Here is a 21,944-nt window from a genome sequence, read left to right as displayed (position 1 = left end):
TTGAACTAATTTTTCACGGCCCATTTCCCTCTACTGTTACTCGGAGCGGATAGTACATCCACTTCTCAAACAATCAGATGTCAGAATTTACCATCTGCTACTGCTCTTGTACTCTTGTCAGCCACTTGTTACTCAATTGTCTCATAGGCTAACCCTGTTAAGCAGTCCCTTTTCTAAATATTTTTAGCTTACTACCTTCTCAAGCATTATGCCCTGTTGAAAAGAATGCTTTCATTTGCCACATCTGCAGTAGTTGTGGCCTTGATAATCTCTGCAAAAACTTGGTGCAGTGTACATGTTCATTCACCTGACATGGCCTCTTTTAGTTAGGTCAAGCGCACAGGTTCATGCGTGTTTTGCACAGGGCGCAATGAGTACGTGAAACCAAGTTACGTGGGAATGTATGGTCTTTGTGTGTCTGCTGGGTGAGCCCACAAGCTCAGTTGAAAACTTCCTACCAGCTTTTCTTACGTCTGTTACCACATAGTTGCCAGGCTCCTTATTTTGTCACTTACTGTGAAAACCAATCTAACTTGATAAATAAGTGGCGAAATTAGGGACCTGGCAATGATATGGTCAGGAACCTTACTTTGTTGTTGAGGGCACATTGCAACTCAGGGCGAACACATGTACATGTATGTGACCATGAAGAAGACATCGGCAGTGTTGTCTATTGACAAGTATGGATGACATTAGTGGATTAACACAACAGCACAGCATAGTCTCTGGGTCCAAGAATGCATTGTGTTCAGCACAACATGACATCATTATGTCATAGGTCTATACTCAAAACCTACATTGAAATTAGGTGATAACAGAATGGCTTTTGGGAACAAAATATTTGCATGATCAGAACTTGGAGTTACAGATGCACATAAGACTCGCACTTACATAACTTTTCCGTGAGCTGCTCCTGGATCAGTCACTGAGATCAAGACTGAACTGCTCGTAGAGATCTTTGGTTGTCACACCTTTGACCAATGCTGCCAAGGACAACAGAACAAGAAACAGTGACAACAGTGAATAAAAAACCCACTTCAGCAGCCTCCCAAAAATCCTCCGAAAGTTCAAGTCAAAATGAAATTTTCAGTGCTTTAAATGATTCAGATAGAAATGGAAATCAATAAGCCTTTTGCGAGTTAACTTTGACCCAAATATGGTACACTGAGTTCTTTAAATTCATGTGAACATAACAACTTGAATTCTCCATACTAAAACCACTGTTGCTATACCTCGTGATTCGGGGCAAGCTTTTGCTTAGTTACATAAGAGACGCCTTGCAACAATACACTGTTCTCAATGGATAAGAAGGGCACAAAGGAACCAGTCCATTCCAGAGATGGTGGTCGCCATGCAAAAGCTTGCCCCGAATCACGAAGTATAGCAACAGTGTCTATAGTCTGGGGAATTCAAATCATTATGTTTACGTGCAGTCAGATAACTCAGTGCACCAGATTTTATTCAAATTTAACTCGCAAATGGCTTATTCCACAGGAAAATGAAACATATTGTAAGGGAGGGGTTAACAATCTACATGTGTTTTCCATAAAAGGTGCAACTGACAAGTACATTGTAGCTTCTAGTCATTATCATTTTAGTCATGAGGCCATAGGAAAACAGCATGCTTTGCATGCTTGTGAAAATAATCAAAGAAAAAAACTGTTGCTACTGATTTGTTGCAGTCAGGTTTAGAATAAAAAAAAAAATAACTTTCTTGAAACAGTGAAATTAGATTTTATCCATTCACTATCATCGCATTAGCCATCGCACAAAGTGCCGTCATGAGGAAAACCAGTTTTACAGGGGAACAGCCAAAATTAATTTTGCAGAGCTGATCAGCATGGAAATTTTGCTTCGCACAAAAGTATCTGCTTGGTGGGAGCAGGTTACTGGCCATAATGTCATGCATAGAAATAAATGCATACTCCTTGTACATGAATTTACTGATGAGCTGAGCTGAATTCAAACTGGTGCCACAGCCAACGGAAAAGCAAAGGGCATACAGAGAACATCACAAATTCAATCTTCAAGTTGAGGAGTCAGACTGGCCAAGTGGTTCACTCCTTGCCTTTTTTTTACCTCTTACCACCCCGGTTCAATGCCTGGCTCGGATGACATGTGGATTGGGTTTTCAGTCCCTACCTGATTCCGTGAGTTTTACCCAGAATATTTATCTGGGGTTTTCCTACCACCTCTAAGACTGGAGCTGGGTCTCAATGTCTCCTCTCCACAGGTTTCTTTAGGCTTACAACCTACATGTACAGTGCCCTGGGCACTAGTGAGGAATCTTTGATTAACCCTAACACTCCTCAGTCCTCCAACAGGTGAAGGATTGAGGAGGGTTAGGGTTAATGAAGAAAAGAAAATGTTATGGACACCAGAGTCATACCTATCTTGCCCAGGAGCATCTGCCCAGTGTCTTTCAGCTCATTGTATTCATGCATCTTCTCAATGTGGGTCTGCAGCTCCTCTTCACGGTAGCCTCTATGGATTGATGTTTGTGTTGGTACGGTAACTAGATCAGGTTACAGCAAACATGGTGGTTACCCACCCCAGCGGGTACATGTGACCTTAAATCAATTCATCGATACTCATACAACAAGCAAGGAGTACACAAGGAACTTCAGAAATTTATATTTCACTGAATAACCCAAGAAATGTTGGTCCTTAGAAAGCCGTTAGATAAACCCACTCACTACAAATGACCAATCTGGTTGTTACATATGAAGCATGATCCACTGCTAGGTACATATATGGTGATCTAGTCAATATCGTGTAACACTTCACTGGCGTTTCTGCCTTGAGCCCAAGCACCCCCTCATTGGTTGAAAAGAGCCATGTTGGTTGGGAGTGTTCATGTTGTTAGAAGCGAAGCAACTGTAACAACTGCATTTCATATTCGTTAGTGAACCAGAGAAGTGCAGAGCCACAAAAGGAACCCCCATTGCCAGGAAAATTGCATCCTCTCTCGGTCCAGCTTGGGGCCATAGGAGAGGGATGGCTATTGTGAATGGCCAATAGCCTGAGGGGTACAATTCATGGGGTCGTCAACTGGTGTTGATTGTGGTGTTCTCTTTTGTTGACAAAGGGTACAATATTTGTTGCCAAAGCTGAGGGGGAGAGGGGCTTAAATCACCCTCCCTGGTGACGCTCACAGGCAACTTGCATGATGACCTCCAATAAAAGCCAAGCCATGGATAAACCTGAGAATTATGAATGAAGGTTAGTTTTTGGCACAATACTTTCTGAAAAGAGGAAAATGTGCTTTAGACAAGATTTCCTCTGCCAATATTTTCACGGAGGTGATGGGTGGCGGAGTTGGGGATGCGGAATACAAAACAGGCTTACTCATTCGTTAGGGCAACAATTTCCACTTGTAGTTCATTTGCGATTTGCTGCAACTGTTCAACTCCTTTTGTCAAACTCTCCACTGTTTCTAGTGGCTGTGTTGATTCCACTTGATTTCTCACCTACCAATGAAAAGAACACAAAATAGACATTTTGGTGGTACATGTACAACTTTAACTTCCATTGATGTACTTTAATTATAACAGAGCTTAACGGCACGTATCTTGTCTTGTGGAAATTTACGTCACTTTGTAATAAACATCAACTTTATGAGAATGTGGCATATAGTGACTTACTGGTGATTTAAAATCGTCATTTCTTGGGCGTTTCCTCGCTGAATGTCTGCCAGAGTGCATGTATCTTGGTTGAATTCTACTTTGAAGAAGTTGAAAAGACTAGCTGCTTTAGTAAAATTCTGTCATCTTGGTCAAATATTGCCATGGTGTAAAAACTGTTACGGAATCCCTAGCTTGCGGAAAATGAGAAATCATGTCCAAAAAATGCATGGTTGACGAGTGACATCCGCACCAGAAGACTACATAGGCTTCAGAAACAAACAAGAACTAGTCACACAATGAAACACATTTTTAAAAAGAGGTTTTTGTGAAAAACCACAAAATACAACATTGGGTCTAAATTCAGTACAGGCATGGAACTTGGACTTTGACAAAAAATGAGCAAATTCAAATCTTTACAAGACAAGTCTCTGTGCAGTGTTTTTCAATTTTCAATCGCATGAATGTGAAGTGAAAAATGAGCAAATCAGCTGATCCGTGGAAAAGTTGCATGCCTTATTCTACTCAATCATGTCAATATGTCCATTTCATATTAGGCCAATTACTTAGCCATGTGAAATTAATTTTAACCTGAAGTTTTTGAATAACTACCTATGAACAGGTGTTGAAAGTAGATTTGTTGATGAAGATGATGACGTCATGCCCATTCCAACATTTGCATCAACAACATCAGCCTGTACCGGCTTTTCACTTTCATGACTTCGATGTCGTTTAAATAATCTACTTCTTTGGCACGTTTGAGCTTTGTGAGCAGGCGTATGAATGGAGTCCGGCTCTGGTTGCTCGTGGGGTTTTTTTCTTGTGCTGGCGGTCTCGCCATGTTCACTTTCTCTTGGAATGTTGGGTTCCTCTTCTGTAACACTAGGATTTTCGTCACTGCAAACTTGCACGTGGTTTTCCTGTTGTTTTGAGCAAATTCCTGGCGAAAGCATGAAAATTTCATTGACTCTTTTTCGTCTAGCTGATCCCAAATAGCGCCTTTTGGTCCCTGTAGCTGGGGTTCGGCTTGTGTTTGCTTCACAAGGCGACGACATTACGGAAAATGGAGCACAAAAAACAGAATATATTTATTTGAGAAAAAGTACAACCTCAGGCCTCCCTCGCTGCACAACCGTAGATACTGCAGCAAATGCTGCAGCAGACGAATTTCCCGCAACGTTACTTCCGGTTGTACTTTGACAACCGCGGCTCAAGTGTTGGGCGATGTTTTCCACAAAATTGGGCGCTTTTTATAATTAATCTTATCAATGTTAAGCTAACAGCGGCATTGGGCGATGAAAATAGCCGCCAGTAACCACAGACGCTGGAAAACCCTCGAGTTCATAGGAATTCGTCATTAATACATTAATGGATTTCTCTCAGTCTGGCTTTCATTAAAAATTGATGTTTTAGACTTACTGAATACAAACATAGTTTTTATGTAAAATGAAAATTCAGTGTTAATTCTCGTCATCAAAGTTAAATTTTACAGAGGGAGTGAAATGATACTGACCCACTCAACTTTATTTTGGGTAACTTAGAGGTTTTCCTGAGTGAAGAGTGAATTGTTAACTAGCTGGAAAGTGCGAAGTATACTATGGGTACGGAATGTCAACAAATGTGACATTTTTAGTGGTTAGAAACCAAGAGATCAGGTTGCGGTGCACCCGTACGGGTGAACATGAAACACTACCCTTGTCTAGATTTTTACCTCCAAGTGAAAGAATCGCAACATGGAAGATGCACTTGCCCAAAAATACGACCGAATTCAACAGTTCGCTACCCGCGTAAGTTCGCTACCTTAGGGGTGCAGACCACTGATTCAAGTGAGAATTTCTGGCCAGGTCATACTATAGCATTAAAAGTGCCCCCTCAGTATCTTTTGAAAAAGGAGATTGTTTGGCCCCCAAAATGGTGAGATTGTGTAAATCGTTGTCAGGATCAACTCCCTGGGTCTTTGAGCTTTCATATGAGAGCAGAATGGATAAAAACTACGGTTGAAAAATGGGCCTGAGTCAGTAAGTGCCCGAGAAAGTTGAGGGTTGCCACTTGAAAAATGGCTGCAATCGGACTTCGGAAAAATCCCTTTTCGGGGGTGATTTTGTTTTGTGGGAATAATTAAAAATGTAATTCGTTAACCCACAAAAAATTGAAAAGAAATTGAAAGATTAGGGACTACACAATAATTTATTTGTGTTTCTGAAATCTCAGGGATGTTGGTATGCATGTTATTTGGCCCTGAACAGTGCTGATTTGACTCTGTTTCCGATGGGGCTTGAATCAGTGAACTGTACCCTTATAGCGGTAGGCAAGTTCCTACCTCTAGACCCCTAGCAGCCTATAATGGGGAAGTAGGCCTACTACTAGGCCTACATCATAGTTGGGAAGCATTCCACATGGATATCACTAATGTTTTTCCTGAGGGCCCATATGATATTGGCCCCCCCCCCCATATATTACATAGCCGTCAGAAACATGTCCAAGGCCAAGGAAGTATTTTTCAAGTGTCAAGTCAAGTGGGCCTAATGAAAGTATGAGTTTCATCGTGCTCATGCTGTAGGCCTAGGCCTATATTGGCCGAAGCAGATCGTCGTACTTTTGTTGTAGGGATTTCTTGACTGGATGTCAAGTGACACTGATCATATTTCATATTGCATGTAGGCTTTTTTCTGAAGTGAAATGGTAATGTTATTCTGGACTAATACCATTCAAGACCTAGCTGGTTCATGAGTGCTTTGTGTACGCCTACATACACCAACCTATTAATCATGTTATTCATTTCAAACCATTCCAAGGATATAGTGCTGGCAGGAGTATCCCAGCCAATGAAAACGTATTCATTTGCATACTAGTTCTCAGCAGGTGACACCACTCAGCCCTCCACAACCACAAAGTAACCGCGTCGAAGAGATGGGTTTGCAAACCACTATGATGAGAAAAAATTCCATCATATCTGCCCACACCCGGCTGTCATCATCAAACTTTTCTCTAGAACTCCAGGCCCCCATCCCATCAATCATGATGTTAATTGTCATTTTCTTTGTGTCTGCAGGACTGGTTAGGACCAAGCAGTGCGTCGTTAGCAAGGTTGGAACGCGTCAAGGCCAATGTGCATAACATCACACCTACGCTGTCCAAAAACCTACGTCCAACCTCCGCCAGCCGCACCCACAAAACATACACCGAGTTGGACACAGCTCCACCTCTTGCATCCAAGGCACTCCATTCCACTGCATCAGCATGGTAAATCAATTAAAATGTTTTGCTGTAATACTAGTGAGAATGGCTAATGTATGAAATGTCTGGTATCCTGATTTTTTTCATTACACTTGCCCATATTCAAATGTGATTTCTCCAAACTAAATACAGTTTTTGCAGTATTGCATGACCAGTACTGCCTGCTTTGATGCTCAACAACCGTCAAATCAGGATTGGTCTGGTGTCGGTGTGCCACCCTAACCCTCACTGAATGACAGGACACCAGTTGTCTCCTACATAATTATTGAAGAACTTGCCACTGGATTATGAGATGGAATCTGATGATTTTGAGACCCTTTAATTCCCAGCACTGAGGAGAACAATCCTAACTCTTTATTTGTTTGAATACAGGGGCAGTGATGCTTCCATTCCAGAGCTCATCAAGCAGCAAGGGGAGAGACAATCCCAGCGGCAGGAGAGCACCAAGGGGCCGCGCCGTCCCTGGAGTGGTCGCAAGGTGCCCTCTAGCCCAACCCAGCGGAGGCCCAGCTCGGAGAGCAGTGCTGCTGAAGCAGAGAACGAGTCTCAGCGTAGGCTGAATGCCTTTATTAATGGTAAGTAAGTGAAGGGGTTGTAAATGACAGAAGACAGGGTGTGGGCACTGTGAGCAAGTGTCCCTCATCAGTGGTTCATGGAACCATTGGGCCAAGTGGCTGACCATCTTATTCCCACTTCAAGAAATTATCCAGAGCTGGAAGATACAATCTATCCAAACTCCCCTGATTTTAAAAACAGTGTGCCCTGAGCCATCAGGCCAGCGTTTATCTCTGGTTTCCTTAGCACAAAAACATATTTCGTCAGCTAATGCCAGTGCCCATGCACACTCCTGGGTGGAGAGAGGCACGCAGGGTTAAAATGACTTGCTCAAAGCCACAAGTTATGGCTAGCAGCTGGATTCCAACTCCTCATCCTCTGATCAGAAGTCCTGAACCGTAACCACTAGGGTATGTACCCTCCAACTCCCAACATATTTACAGAGAATAAATGAGGAAGACCTCAACCCAAATGATGTTGTTGCTAGGAAACTACGTATCACTGGTTGTTGATTACACTTTTATTTATTTCATTTTGATGTCCTCTTATCAACATGATTTTGAAGTTCAAATTTTATTGGTGGACTTTTCCAGTGAAAGGAGCCAAGTATGACCCAAAGAGCCGCCCACCCAGTGGCAGGGGTCCCAGGCAGACCACGGGCACAGCCTTGGCCGAGCTGATGGTGGGCTTGGAGGAACTCAGTCAGCAACAGGTGGAGAGCACTCTTGAGGAGTTCATCAGGCACCAGCCCAGCCCCAGAAGGCATGACCTGGGTAAGTTGGAGGGGTGGTGCTGGCATCTGCACATCATGATATTGAGATCGGAACATTGGGACATTGAGACACCAAGACATCAAAACCTTAAAGGCAGGATGATAAGGGATATGTTTTGTATTATTCATGTATAAACCAGTAAATTGTGATCGACGGAATGATATGTCTCGTGATGTGATACTTGGTTTCTTGGATAAGTACGAGAAAAATACTTTGGGCTCAAACATGTACGGTTGAGCCCCTAGTGTAATTTCTTCCTTGTCTTCGCTTGACGCAATATCCAAATTTTAACTCCAAATTGGAAGAGGACAAGTCAGATACATTATTGTCAGATCTGACTTTAGAATTGGCTGAATACGACGATGAAGATGACACTTCTGAGATTTCACATTCAGCCATTTTGCTCAACCGATTCTGTCAGCGTGCACATGTGGGATCTACATGTACAAGCATAGGATGTTTGCTTGCAGACAAATATGCAGTGCTGCGGCCCAGCTGATTTGTCTGGTGCCCAGGTGTCATTTCGTGTGACTGATTTTCTGTGCCTCTGTTTGTGGCTACGGAATTTAAACTGCAACTGAATCCACAGGGGGGAGGGGAGGGAAATTGGGGGGCCAAATAAACACACAAATAATGAACACAAATTGGTTTTGCTTTTATTTTACATTATACGTATATACATCAGTGTATTTAGTGATTAAAATGGGTTATGACAGATTTTGGTTGCCTGCACCCTTTTAAGTCATCTTGACACTAGTTATATATCAAGGCATTACAATATCATGGCATCAAGATATCAGGACACCAAGAGATTGGGGGTGGCGGAGGGTCCAATGAAATCTGCACTCTCCATCTATTTTTGGATGGATTATAAAGAATTTGGGTGAGGGGGGTGCATGATGTGAAAGATTTTTGTATGATTTTAGTTTCAAGACAATGCATTGGTACTTTTCACTTAGCGCGGCTTTCCGCTATGTATGGTGACCATCCATCACTGGTGGTCCCTCCCCCTGCCCCTCATGGCTCACCCATTCCTGATGAGCAGGTGCCTGGTGAAAATGTTGATGAAGAGATAGCAGTTTCCGAGGACGAGGACAATGCAGTTGAACATGACAGTGATAGTCATGGGACTCCGTACAAGGAGATATCAGTCAAACAGGTGAGAGTGAGGCTATTGTATGCAAATCACCTGGCTAAGGCATGATGGAACATGCGCCTATGGAAGCTTCCAAGCTAACGGCTGTGTGCATTTCCCATTGACTTATGTATTAATTCCAGCCGTAGCCATGTACTTTGGACACTACTTGAGTCTATGGACTGTGTACATTAATGAGTTTTATAGGGGCTTTGCTACTGAGCATGAATGCTCCCTTTGGCTTTCACAACTTGAAGGCCTGCACACATTGGCTGGTGTACGTATGGCAGAGACTACTTGCAGGTAATATTCATCAATCTTCTGATGGGCGTACGGCACACTACTGCAATGGACAAATTTGATCAGCAACCATCTGTCAACAACTGGTTGATTTTGCTTGGTGCCCAGGGTATATTTTTTTCCCACAGGTTACCATGCAAAAAATTGACCAGTGGTTGACAGATTAAACTGAACTTGGCCTATGATGGGCAGGTTTTTGCCCAGCCTACCTCCTTTTTGACAATGAGGGGGTACTTGTTCATGTAATCAAATGCATTCCGAGACTGAGACTTAAAACAGTTTATAGAGTGTCCACACTGAGTTCAAGGCTGGTTTCGTCCATTTGGTTGGTCACAGCCAGCCGTCCCTCAGCTCTTGCGACGTCCCACCCCTGAACCAGTGAGACTGTCCATGACAATACCTGCTGTGGAGGATGATACAAGTGAACCTGAGCAGGAAGTGGATGACTTCATTGATTCTGATGGGTAAGAACAGCTAGGTCATAAATGAAATGCTCTAGTTTGTATTCTACTTTGTAAAGGGGAAGAAATGTGCTCAAATCAACAGACATAATGTAGGGCAAATCAGATTTCTGGGTTTGCTCAACTCGGTCAAAAACATGAATTTCAAGTCTTGTCTTTTGCTGTCTAATGCTGGCTTTGGCCTTCTTTGTTTGGGGCAAATGAATGTAGACCTCAGGAGGAATCATCAGATGGCAAGCAGCCAACAGATCTAGAGCTTCAGAGTGTGACCAGTGAAGTCTTGTCTCAACTTGAGGAACCCTCCAACAGTCCCTCTGAGCTGCCCTACCGTGACCAACCCACATCCTTAAACTCTGAGCAACAGGTCAGGGTGGTTCTTCGGGGCTTGCCAGAAAAAAAGGACAAAGTGGCAGATGGAGAAGTTTTGGTGGGTACCTCCGATCCCGAAGAGGTCATTGAGAAGAAGTCCCAATATAAACCTAAAAGCAAACATTCGGTCCACATCATGGAGGAGCGTAATGTCACAATTGATATAACGCCCCGTGATATCTTGAAACCGTTTGTACCCCACCCGCCGGTTGGAAAGAGACAACCCCAAAGTGCAGCCAATGCAAGTAGGAATGTTACTGAGACAGCATCCAGTGCTCCAGGCTCCAGAGCTACAAGTGTTTCCCCAGCCCAAAAGATACCTGCTAGAGCCAAGACTGCAAGACCCCGATCAGCAAAGGTACCAATTGTTGGAGTGGAGTACGGGGATGATACGGAACAGTCTAAGATGGAAGGTCCACAGTCCAAATCGGATGGTGTTCAGCACAGCAAGACACAGCCGGACGTTGAGACCATGATGTCACGGATGGCTCTATCAGACGAGGAAACTGATGATATTAAGCCGGCAACTGGAGCATCGTCGGTCACCAGACAGATATCCCAAACCTCCTTCAAGAGGAACTACTACGAGTTGTCAAGGGAGTTGACTTACCCCACCCAGGCAGCTGTGCTCACGACTAAGACCATCCAGTTTGGAGACCAAGGGCCCACGGAGGAGAAGTCGGTCTCCGTCATCAGACAGGCGACAGAGCCTTTCCGGTCTGCCTTGCTGAGGCAAGACAAGAGGAAAGACATGGGTGAAGGACTGAGGGGGAGAGCCGGTAGCACAAGCAGTGACGATGCCTCTTGTCGGACGCACAGCATTATCAGGAGACCAACCAAGCCTGCCAATAACGTGAGTATCACGTGCAGCTGCTCTGAGAGGGTGCCCTATAGCCTAACAAGCCTGAAGTAGGCTGGTTTGTTGGCTACATTTTCTTCAAGATTCTGAAAGGAGTATGTAGACTAGGACTCAATCTCACAGCGCTTTCTAGAAGGAAATTTATACAAGCACTTGTTTATGCACTAAGCACAATTCAGCAGGGAACCAGTTACAATATTAGTGCACAGTGTACGACATTCTGGCTGGTGACCTGTTTTTCTAAGCAAATACTTTCAGTGCTCAGTGAATTTCTGTGCTTGAAAGCTCTGAATCGGACCTAGTTGACAAGTGGGAACAATTAAGAATACACATGGTTAATAACAAGCCAAGTATATTTGAGATTCATTCTGAAGGAACCTTTTTGTTATTCATTCGTCCTTGACTCCCAACAAAATGCTCAGGTCGGCATGACAGCTTTGCCCAGACCTGAGTCAAGAATGAGTCACAGACAAGGAGATACCGATATCAGCACAACCCCAGGGGAGATGGAAATGACTGAGCAGTCAGAGCCAGTCACTAATGGCAAAGTATCTCTCGTAAGAAAATAACACAGTTCATGACCCTGTATTTGTACTTTCCATAAACATAAAAATTCCACACAGCAAGACTCGACTTCATCCAGTCTTGAAGACAAATATTTTGTCTATAAGGGATATCAGGGGATCGTTTTAATAGCATTATGTTGCTGAGCCGAAGATGGCAGCAACTGAGACACATGTATCCATACAGAAAACAAAGCTACTCAGTCTGTTTTGTACATTTCAAATTTTCATACATGCACATCAAACGGGTCAAAGTTTGACATGTCACTTTGCATCGAGAATCTGTTGACATTATGGGAGATTGTTCAGACAAACATCAGTGTGCAGCTCTTGTGTCTCATTTCCAGGTGCCAACAAGGCCGGTCTCTGCTCCGAGCAAGGGACATAGTGCAGAGATTGCTTCTGGAAAAAAAAGTCCAGGGAAGATGAGAAGACGTCCGCATTCGGCCAAACCTCCTGCAAATGTATCGTATACGTTGTTACATTTAGCTCTTTGGCCACAGTAACTTTTAAAGTCAACCACATTCAGCCATTTCTTTTGTTATTTCTGAGGATGTTAAGTTTTAATCTCGTTATCGTCTTTTTCTGTCATCTTTGTTTTCAGTTGGTGAATGTTCACAAATTAATATGATGTAATTTACATTAATGATTATACAGATGGGATCTGACGTTTGTAAACTTGCCAGCAAATCTAGCACAGCCATTGTGGTCACACCAAAGAAACGGTGAGTGAAAAAGAAGTTACATACTCTCATTTCCATAAACAAAATTATGAAGCTTACTTTAAAAAAAAGATTAGTTTAACAACATTTTCGTGTTCAACGGAGGAATGTTAATGATTGTTATCATATTTTAATATTTAATATGATACAGTATAATTTCATTTGTAAATGTATTTTTTTAATCATAATACCTGCAAATGGCAGATCTCTGCTGTTGGATATCAAATATTAAATAACTAAACAAAATTAAAATACTAAAGCGACCAGCAGCAAAGGACTTTGTCCCAGAAACTAACGAATATCATGCGGACTTGTTTGCATAACTAGAACATGCAAAGGGACCAAATGACATTTAGAATTGTTGAAGTCAGTCAGACGTTACTTTTTTGAGAAAGTTTATAGATCCTTTTGTGTCCTAATATTGCAGTGCTATTGACTACAAGAGGAATCGAGAGGCAGTGAAAGCATTACGAGAGGGCACCCTCAACAAGGAGAAGAAATACTCCAAGCTGAGTTAGTCCATAGCCGGATATAGAGTTGTGACAACCATGGATTAGAAGCAATTTTGCTGCCAAAGTCTGCACTGTGTGAAACAGTCATTCATCTTTTGATCTGTTCGTCATGTCACCTTGAAGCATCTGCCTAATTGAGCAGAAAGGAGCCGTGTTGGTCGGGAGTGTTCATTTTGCTGGTAGCGACACGACCGTATTATGTGCATTTTATAGTCATCTGTGAATCAGTAAAGTGCAGTTCCGACCAAGGCTGCATCCGAATCTCTTGTCTAGAGCTAGGTCTAGGTCTTCGCTCCAATGGAAATGCGTGGAGACGCGCAGACAATAGACCTAGCCGTAGCTCTGGAAGCCCGTTTTGGACACGGCCTAAAGGAGCCTCCGTTACTTGGAAAATTGTTGGTTGGAAAATTGTGCCCTCCCTTGGTCCAGCTCGGCGCTCATTGTAAAAATGCGGCCATTTTTACATCCGTATCCTGCATACAACAACCCACCAATGAGCAAACAAACTGGCGTCATAGTCATACACCACGATGCATACCATCTCATGTCACAACTCTGTAAGGCTCTTAGTATAGTATGTGCACCAGTAGTCAAATGGTGAAACGTACGGCAAGGTGGAGCCATGAGGGGGCTCGTTGGAGATTCCTGTCACCGCACATTATTTTACAGTTTGAAATGGGAAACCCACAGCATCACGTAGGAGCTCAAAGCCAAATCCACGCATTGGCCTGGATGGGATTTGAACCCAAGTCACAGAAGTGGAAGGTTAGGAAAGAACCATCTTCTCATCCAAAACTCCTGTTGGCTTAGTGAGCACAAAATTGTCCATGACTGCTTTTCATCTTGTCCTGGTGATCACATTTTTTTGCATTGATGGTCTTTTCATGTTTTGCGTCAGTTGTTGCAGCGGACGAGCCCAAGCCAATTATCCGAAGACCAAGGAAACCGGAGTCGGAATCATCCGAAGAAGAGGAGCCACAAGTATGGAATTCATTACCAACCCCACCAATACGAGACTTTTCCTTACAATCAAACATTCTCATGCACTTTTTTCAAATTCGTGTTAACATTACACCCCTAACCTTTCGACCTCAAACAAAATTCTACCTTTTAATAATAATAATAATAATTAAATAAAATAATACAGAATAAATACAGAATTCAGTTCAAGATCCTCCTTCTCACATTCAAGACACTCCACGGCTCTAGTCCCCTTTATCTTGCAAACATGCTGCAACTCCGCTCTGTCAGGCCGGGTCTGAGGTCAACAAGTAATACCCTAGTTGTTCCCCGGACTCGGCTGGCCAGTGCCGGAGACAGGGCTTTTTCTACAATTGCACCACGCTTATGGAACTCACTCCCGGATCATCTAAGACAAGAACATGACATCAAGCAATTTCAGTATCATCTAAAAACATTCTTCTCACAAGCTTATTCACTATGAATGCACAATTGAGTTTTTCATTTTTCCACCTAGACCGGTGCCTCTGAATGCTTTGCAGATATAGTGCACCTTATAAATGCTTTATTATTATTATTGTTACCTTTTCCCGCGGGCAACTTTTCAGTTAAGTCTCACGAGGACATGTCTCTGTGTGCAAACCCAAACTGGCAGATACCAGGACAAGCCAATAGATATTTGGAGTATAACATGACTTCAACAGTTAAACTGCTCTGTAGTAATATGCACTCAAGTTTGACTAGAATTCAGTAAAATTTGACTAGCGCTTCAGGGTCAGCTGGGTGCAAGTGGAAATTAGTCAACCTGACTAGATTTTTCAGTCAGTTCATTGACAGTCCAAAAGGCATCGAATAGGAATCTTGTCAGAAAGCATGATTTGCCAACGTCAGCGCGGCGGATGTTTGACTGAATCTGTAGTCAAGTTTGAACAACTAGGAAAATCACTCAACATTTTGATTTGGTTGTTTTGAGAGTGTGAGTGGTCAGAAGAGGCATTTATTTGTAATTTTGTTTACAGTGAGCCCCACAAACAAACCTTTTCGCGACTGTGGCAGGGCAGAGGACATACTGCGAGCACGGCCGATCAGTGCATTCTTGCAGTAAAGCCAGTAATTCAGTGACCCTACTTAAATCAAATAGTGCTTACTACACTACAGCATTAAGTTTCATTTTACCCTGCGCTGTAAACCGATACCTGTGTACCCCGGTGCCAAAACTAATACGTTTTCACCCTCTAGCATTTGACAGAAAAATTCCTAAGACGGAGGTTGCTGTTAGTGCTGACATTACCTGCCTGGCCCAGAAATTATCGCACTGAAATCAATGTAGCTTCAGTTACGAATTGTGGATCAGCATAAATTTGTGACACTGAAGTTTCTGGATCAAGCTTGTCGATGTGGTGACATACATTTTGTCGGAAGAAGTGAAATTGAGCCAATGAGACAATCCTCCAAGATACATGCCCACCATTTTGAGGGATGGATAGTGTCTAATTTTCACTAGAATCTCGTCCCGTATTATTTCTTACATTGGACAACTTAGCTATCGCTGCAACAGTGAAACACCTTTGCGTATTCCGGTAAGAAATCGTAAGATTCTCGCATGGACGCCTGCTCTTTTCAGTTTAAAAGCAACAAACATGAGATGTTTGGAACTGGACCGAGAAAGCTCCTTAAAAGGCTCCCGGCGTTGCCTTCAGATCTGAAAATATCTCGATATAATTTTCAGCGTGCTGTGCCAAGCCAGTGCAAATCCTTTTCAATGCTGTTTTGCTTGGGACGAAATTCAACTGTGTACGTTAATAATGAACCGGTAAACAGAATGATTGGCTTATTTCTCGTGAATGGATTGTTGTGATTTCCTCGATTTGGTTACAGATCGTCCCATTAAGCGCTCAAGAACAAGAAATGGAAGACATGCATCAACAGCTGCTGGAGAGGGGTGTCAATGTGTCTGCACATACCCTGGCAAGGTGGGATAGTATGATGGTTCCATTATACACCGCAGAAGTGGTTTGGAATACACGACCAGAAATTAGGGGGCCGGGTAACCGGGACCAACTTACAGATTTATACGTAGGAAATTTTCCAAATTGTAAAGAAAAGTTTTGAAAGAGTTTTGTTGTGATATTTTTAAATAAACGGGCCACACAGAATGTTATTTGCACAATAGTGCACTTCCAAGAGTTTGCAACGCACTGGCCAATTATAATGCGCGAAATCTGTCGAGTTTGGAAAGGGTCGACAGATTTCGTACATTGTGATTGGCCAACACGCTGCAAACTCTTGAAGGCGCACTATTATGAATTGCCCGTATTCGTCAACATTTAAAGTAAGGTTGTCATTAGATGTACTGAAATGACATATTAAAGGCACGGTCCCATACTTGCAGCTGTCCATAAAGGAACTAATTGTTGAAAAGCACTGGTTTAAAGATAGCTATGGGAATAAGCTCCCTGTGAAATATTTCTATCAGGCAAGATGTCAAGAAGAAAAAGTGATAGTAGGCAATTTCTAAAGATATGTCTACAGACAAATTTTGGGATATTACTATCAGGAATTTGTTTTTAATTAATGAAGTCCAAGCAAGTGTAAACTTGATTTACACGGTATGTGCAAGCGGTTGCTATAATTCGTGGGGTCAGTGTGCAACATTGCTTAGCTGCAGTCGGCCGAATGAGAGCATATCCCAGACGACGAAGTTTGGCGCAGTTCAAAACATGACTGCAACTTCTAATTTGAAATAGCGATCCCAGAATGTGATTTTTCTCGGAATGTATGGCACTCGCACTTCATGAGGATTTTTGGAAAGCAACATAATGTACGTGTAAAAATAACATGAGCAAATGCACCGGGAACACATTCTCTTATGAAAGTATAATAATGCATTGACGCCAGTTGGCTTTTCTTGCCTGACAGGGGACTTTTACCTCCCACCCAGCGAGGTTATGATGACTGCTTGTTAGAACTTCCAGAAAAATCCTCCCTCGGGTAAGGCCCGTGGCAAACGTGATAATGTGATTGCGTGAACCAAGATTGACAGAGTCCACCCTCTAGGACTCAATGCCCTCGCCTTTCAGACCTCAGGCTCAGCTAAACTGGTTTAAGTCTAGCCTATGTCTCTCACGTGGAAGTGGTCAGACAGCGGTGGGTTGGGATTCTTTTGTCAATGGCTAAAATGCGCCTGCGGAGAGGGTTTGCTGAACACTGGCGTCAGCAGTAACAGAGAGTCCCACGAGGCGTAGGCCCTTCTGTTAATACTTAGGACATAGTTGTGACATTGCACAATAGTAAAAAAAACATGGGCAGTAATAACGAATAATGCTAGTAGCCTTTTTGGAAATAATTTGTTTGTGGAGAAAATCCAGGGCCCAGAGGTTACATTTTAGACGCTCAAATATCGGAAAGGAGTTAGAGCTTTGTAAAAACTGTCAAAATTAAAAGTTTGTTTTTCTATTTTTGCCTGTGGTCCTGAAGTTGATACGTGCAAATTTTATAGTTCATGATGTGTGCCTGCACAGCAGCATTAGCTGTCTGTGGGCGTATTAGTTTTCTTCCTTCTACGTTTCTTTATTTTGATCTTACAGATTGTTGAATCAGCCAGAAGTTTGGCTTGGGAAGCTGTTCCGAAAATACAAATTGGCAGAAAAAGCACTAGGTGAGCAGAATTAATAACAAAGGGCCTATTCATAAACACATGTACCTCAGACATTCTCCCTATTCAACAGCGTGCAACTTAACTGTGCATTAACATTTGATAACGCCCGCTGAGAAGTGACAATACCCGCTGCGTAAATCACGCGCTGGCATCTTGGACACAAGGCAGTTTAATCGATTCTAATTGGTCAAGAGTCTGTGTGCATGCGGCTCGCCACGCACGCGCCAGGTCCATATCAGGAGAGTCTTTTGGACAACTTGCACAGGAAATATACCATAATATGGACAGGGGTGTTCGGGAAACTGGAAGTAAAATTCTAGCAGAAAATCGTGGGAAATCCATCATAATGGACTTCTTTTAACTCGGACTAAAAAGGTATTTATGAATTGGAATGAATCTGTGCAGCGGCTCGGGCATTAGTCACGTCCATTCTCCTGAATTGGTCTTAAACGCACGTTTAGGACCGGCTCATTTAAAGAAAGATAAGGCATTCATAAACAGGTTGCTGTTATTTTTCTGTGGATAAAATGGCTCTTATTTCAAAAGATGCATGTTACAATCAACCATTACAGGCGCATGTTATGCAAGCATTTTAGTAAGCGAATCAGTATTAAAAAATAAGGACATCTCTGACATAATAGAGAAAGAAACAAATCAGAATTTGGAAGTTTTGGGGTTCGAAATTAAAAACTAGAAATGAAATTATCTGCTTCCAAAACGGTGTAATTTGTAAAAGAGACAGGAGTAGATAACACTAGATATCAAATATCCTAACTGAATAAACTTTAACAGGCTGCAGCATCCAACAGTGTCACTGTTGAAATCATCTATGCTTTGCATAGGTCAATTATGCATTTTGTAGCAAGCCAAAGAGTATTTAAGAAAATGGATAACATCTGACCAATAGAAAAGAGCAGTCCTTAAATCAAATTAGACTTCCGCCAATGCAGAGGTTCTATGGCAGGAAACCAAGTCAAAATTCTTCGTTTACCAAGTAGGGATCAATGGTGTCGCAGTTCCAGTTGCATCTCCGTGGGGGAAAAATTGACCTGTACCAAATGAAAAGAGCCCCTGGAGATTTGAGTCCATTCAAATGGCGCATTTCCCTCCTCATATAGCCTCCCCGTTGCCATGCAGGAGACACTTACCGTCGGCCGTTTACGACAAATGGCCCACTGCTGAGTCTTTCATTGGTCTTATTCTCGTTATAGCATCGCCATTTACAAAGATTGTAGGTTCTAGGAATAAATGTAGTTGCAGGTGCACAACTCCTTAATTGCACTGTTACCGAGACTCGCTCTCAAGACAAAAGAGCCCCCTCATCATCCAAATGACATGTTTGCTGTTGAAATTTGTTTTTAATGTCTGTATTCAGTTGAATATAAATTGCATCAAATGGAATTCTGCCACGAAGGATTCATAGAAAAAGGTTTGGATAGAAAAAATAATAAAAAAAACCAAAAAAAGCCTACCACACTTTGTGGTCTCACAGTAATATTCATTGTGTTCTTAAAACTCAAAATATGTAATTTTTTTCTGCATTAACTAGGATTTACATATAGGAGTGATACGCTTGCGATCTGATGTTGTGTTATTGATTTGTTTTGTGAAGTCAAGAATTTAGTGCATTATTTCAAAAGTTGTCCCTGTCAGCTCAAAGGCGCAGACACAACTGTGCTGTTAAGTCAGGGGACCAGATCTCCAAGTTATGTCTTTGAATCTTGGATGGATTATCTTAATTTCCCCTCAGTTACTGGTCAGTCACAATCTTCCTAATGGGTTCAGAATTTATTGCAAAACTGAAGCGATCGGTACATGGAGCTGCATACTGAGCATGAGAAATCCTGTTGCTTCGTGGAAGATATATTTACAAGTTACAGAAAGTCACTGGCTTAATTTCCTGCAAAGTGTGTTTTTTTGGGGGGGGTCAGGAAGGTTCGGGTTGGGTTATCGAGCCATGGGCAAGGTTAGAAGCGGACCAGGATTATGACAAGAGTCCATTAAATCCTACCTGTGAAAAAGATCGACGTGGTCTCCTTAGGTCCGTACTCATCAGCTGTCCGTCTGGATGTGTGCTTTTAGCTCATAGCTCCCGGGGGAATGACAAGATGGACGGAAAGCTAAGCCAGGAGAGGAAATGCAACTACGAGAAGGAGCAAATTTTGTTGACACATTCACTCTGGGGACAAAAAGAGAGAGAAAATGGGGAAAAAAAACTAGTGGTGGCTGGACTGGATGGGTATATTAATACATTTGTTGTAGCTCACATGCTTCAGGAAGCAGGAATTCGTAGATATAGAATTTATCTATGCAGCATCTTGGACACTACACTTTTTTATGTTTGTACATTTTTGATGAACATCTTTTTCTGTCATGGGCAAATTAAAGAAACATGAATGTGTTGGTTCTCAATTTGCCTGGAATTAAATAATGTGTCGATATTGTGTCTTGAAGTGGAAACAAAGGAACTGCATTAGCGCAAAAAATTGAGATCGGATGACCGTAGACCAATCTGACATGTGAATGTTTAATCATTGTTACAACAATCACATTGGGTTGCTGATACAACACAAACGGCTGGGACTGGTTTTCCAAGAAATTTGGCATGTTCGAAGTGAATAAAAATACATGTACATGTACATCAGGACTGCTGACTTAACGTGTCAGCGCCGTGTTAAAGTACGGTTGTGCTCTTTGACGCTGAGAATGGAACATTTTCAAGCCTCATCATTTTTTTTCTATGGGTACCTGTCTTGCAGCGATAGCCAACGAAAGGATGGCCATTCAGGCAGAGGCCGAAGCCAAGCTAGCGGCCAAGGGTCCGGCCAAGAAGAAGAAGAAGAGTGGGGGAAAGAAGAAGTTGAAGCACAAGAGGAGCAACACGGTGACGTGAACAGCGTGACGGACAGTCCCCAGTCACCCCCTGCCACATTATGCAGCAAAACACAGATGTGCAAAACTAATGCCGGGGCTGTATGGGAATCGCCAAATGGATAGGCCACTCGGTCAGTCTTTGTCCGAGATGGTCAGCCCAACTCTGGCACCCTTAAACCTGAGTGCACCACCAGGATTATAGCCTCATAAAGTCATTCTTAAAGGGTGTTTACTTCATAATTATAAAGTGAAGATGTGGCAGTTGGCAGTTTCAAGCCACTTTTTCCCTTTTCTTTGTGGACTTTTTTTTTAAATAATGGGAAGACTTTCTCCGCTCTTAAGAAAGGTCATTAAAAAATGAAATAGAGCTGGGTTTATAGATATGGATTGAACGCATCCATCGTGCGAAGCACTGAGCGAATTTATGTTCATGTGAATTAATTCATTGCTGTGTGAGAGTGTAGTTCAAAACTCCGCTATAGCCAAATGCAAGTCACCTGCCCTGGAGCGGTTCGATGGTCTGGATCTTGCAGATACCAACTAATCTGAAGAGATTTGCTCGAAATTCATGAATTTTGCAAATTAAAAAACAGCGGTACGGGAAGATCATCCGCATATTTGTTTTGTATAAATCGGTGTTTCCACAGCAATCTGTAAATATCACACCACAAAATAACACTGACCTCCTATTATTCATCAGAATGACGAAATGGAAATATCTCGATAAGCTAGAATAGGACAGGTCATCAGCTGGGAAGAGATTCTGCTATGAGAAATGCACACCATCAATGGAAATATCAGATTACTGATTCCCCCCCGGTCTGTGGGTAATTTTGCTGGGTAATCATTTAAGTGCATATAAGATTTACCTCTAACAAGAAATGGCCGCTTGGTCTTAAATAATCCTTAGTTTTTGTGGAGTGTGTCGTAAAAATCATAGGCCTACTGAAAAAAAACTCTCTGAAATTTGAAGAATAATGAATGACTACATTTTTATTCATTCGTGTGTGAGTAATTGTATAAGTGGCGTTTCCTTGTTTGGAATGGAACAGGGAATAGACCTATTCTTACAGTTTCACCCCATCATCAGGGATCAGATGACAAGTCACAGATGGATCCATGCAGTGTAAAAAAGTCTTAAAATGGCTTTTGTCACAGAGCATCCATCATCAGGCTGAAAAATAAACGTGATTGGTCGGCGTGGGGTGCGTGGGCTTTCGATTCTGGTTGGCGAATACTAGCTCGCTGACATTCATGGTCATAGTCGAACAAACTGATGTTCGTGGCAGAGACACCCAAAAATTATCCTTTTCGGGTAAGCTTCGAAATTAGGTTCTTGTATT

General features: G+C 42.4%; 2 protein-coding genes across 5 annotated transcripts; one reads left to right on the top strand and one right to left on the bottom strand.

Annotated features, from left to right (window-relative positions):
* Positions 1–22: 22 nt before the first annotated feature.
* On the bottom strand, positions 23–19,871 carry LOC110975743 (DNA repair protein SWI5 homolog). Of its 3 annotated transcripts, none has more exons than XM_022228496.2 (5): positions 19,739–19,871; positions 3,645–3,720; positions 3,349–3,470; positions 2,390–2,484; positions 23–983 (listed from the first exon to the last, which is right to left on the bottom strand). In XM_022228496.2, the coding sequence occupies exons 2-5, from the start codon at positions 3,702–3,704 to the stop codon at positions 919–921; spliced, it is 342 nt and encodes a 113-aa protein (XP_022084188.2). In that variant the 5' UTR covers positions 3,705–3,720; positions 19,739–19,871; the 3' UTR covers positions 23–918. The 3 variants fall into 3 exon arrangements, with proteins under 3 accessions (XP_022084188.2, XP_086999303.1, XP_022084187.2); XM_087143177.1 differs by lacking the exon at positions 19,739–19,871 and adding an exon at positions 4,236–5,151 and having other exon boundaries at positions 2,390–2,515; XM_022228495.2 differs by lacking the exon at positions 19,739–19,871 and adding an exon at positions 4,236–5,151.
* On the top strand, positions 5,218–21,579 carry LOC110975736 (uncharacterized). Of its 2 annotated transcripts, XM_022228482.2 has the most exons (16): positions 5,218–5,410; positions 6,676–6,866; positions 7,233–7,435; positions 8,009–8,188; positions 9,148–9,347; positions 9,960–10,087; positions 10,295–11,306; positions 11,735–11,869; positions 12,223–12,339; positions 12,533–12,600; positions 13,025–13,110; positions 14,008–14,090; positions 15,948–16,042; positions 16,989–17,060; positions 17,657–17,727; positions 20,487–21,579. In XM_022228482.2, the coding sequence occupies exons 1-16, from the start codon at positions 5,357–5,359 to the stop codon at positions 20,618–20,620; spliced, it is 2,829 nt and encodes a 942-aa protein (XP_022084174.2). In that variant the 5' UTR covers positions 5,218–5,356; the 3' UTR covers positions 20,621–21,579. The 2 variants fall into 2 exon arrangements, with proteins under 2 accessions (XP_022084174.2, XP_086999300.1); XM_087143174.1 differs by lacking the exon at positions 11,735–11,869.
* The last annotated feature ends 365 nt before the right edge of the window (positions 21,580–21,944 follow it).

This window comes from Acanthaster planci, linkage group LG11 (genome assembly GCF_054643075.1).
Source record: "Acanthaster planci isolate LZ-2023a linkage group LG11, COTS_SCS, whole genome shotgun sequence".
In the NCBI taxonomy this organism is placed as follows: Eukaryota; Metazoa; Echinodermata; class Asteroidea; order Valvatida; family Acanthasteridae; genus Acanthaster; species Acanthaster planci.
The sequence above is the reverse complement of the archived record's forward strand: the minus strand, read 5'-3'. Positions and strand labels throughout refer to the sequence as shown.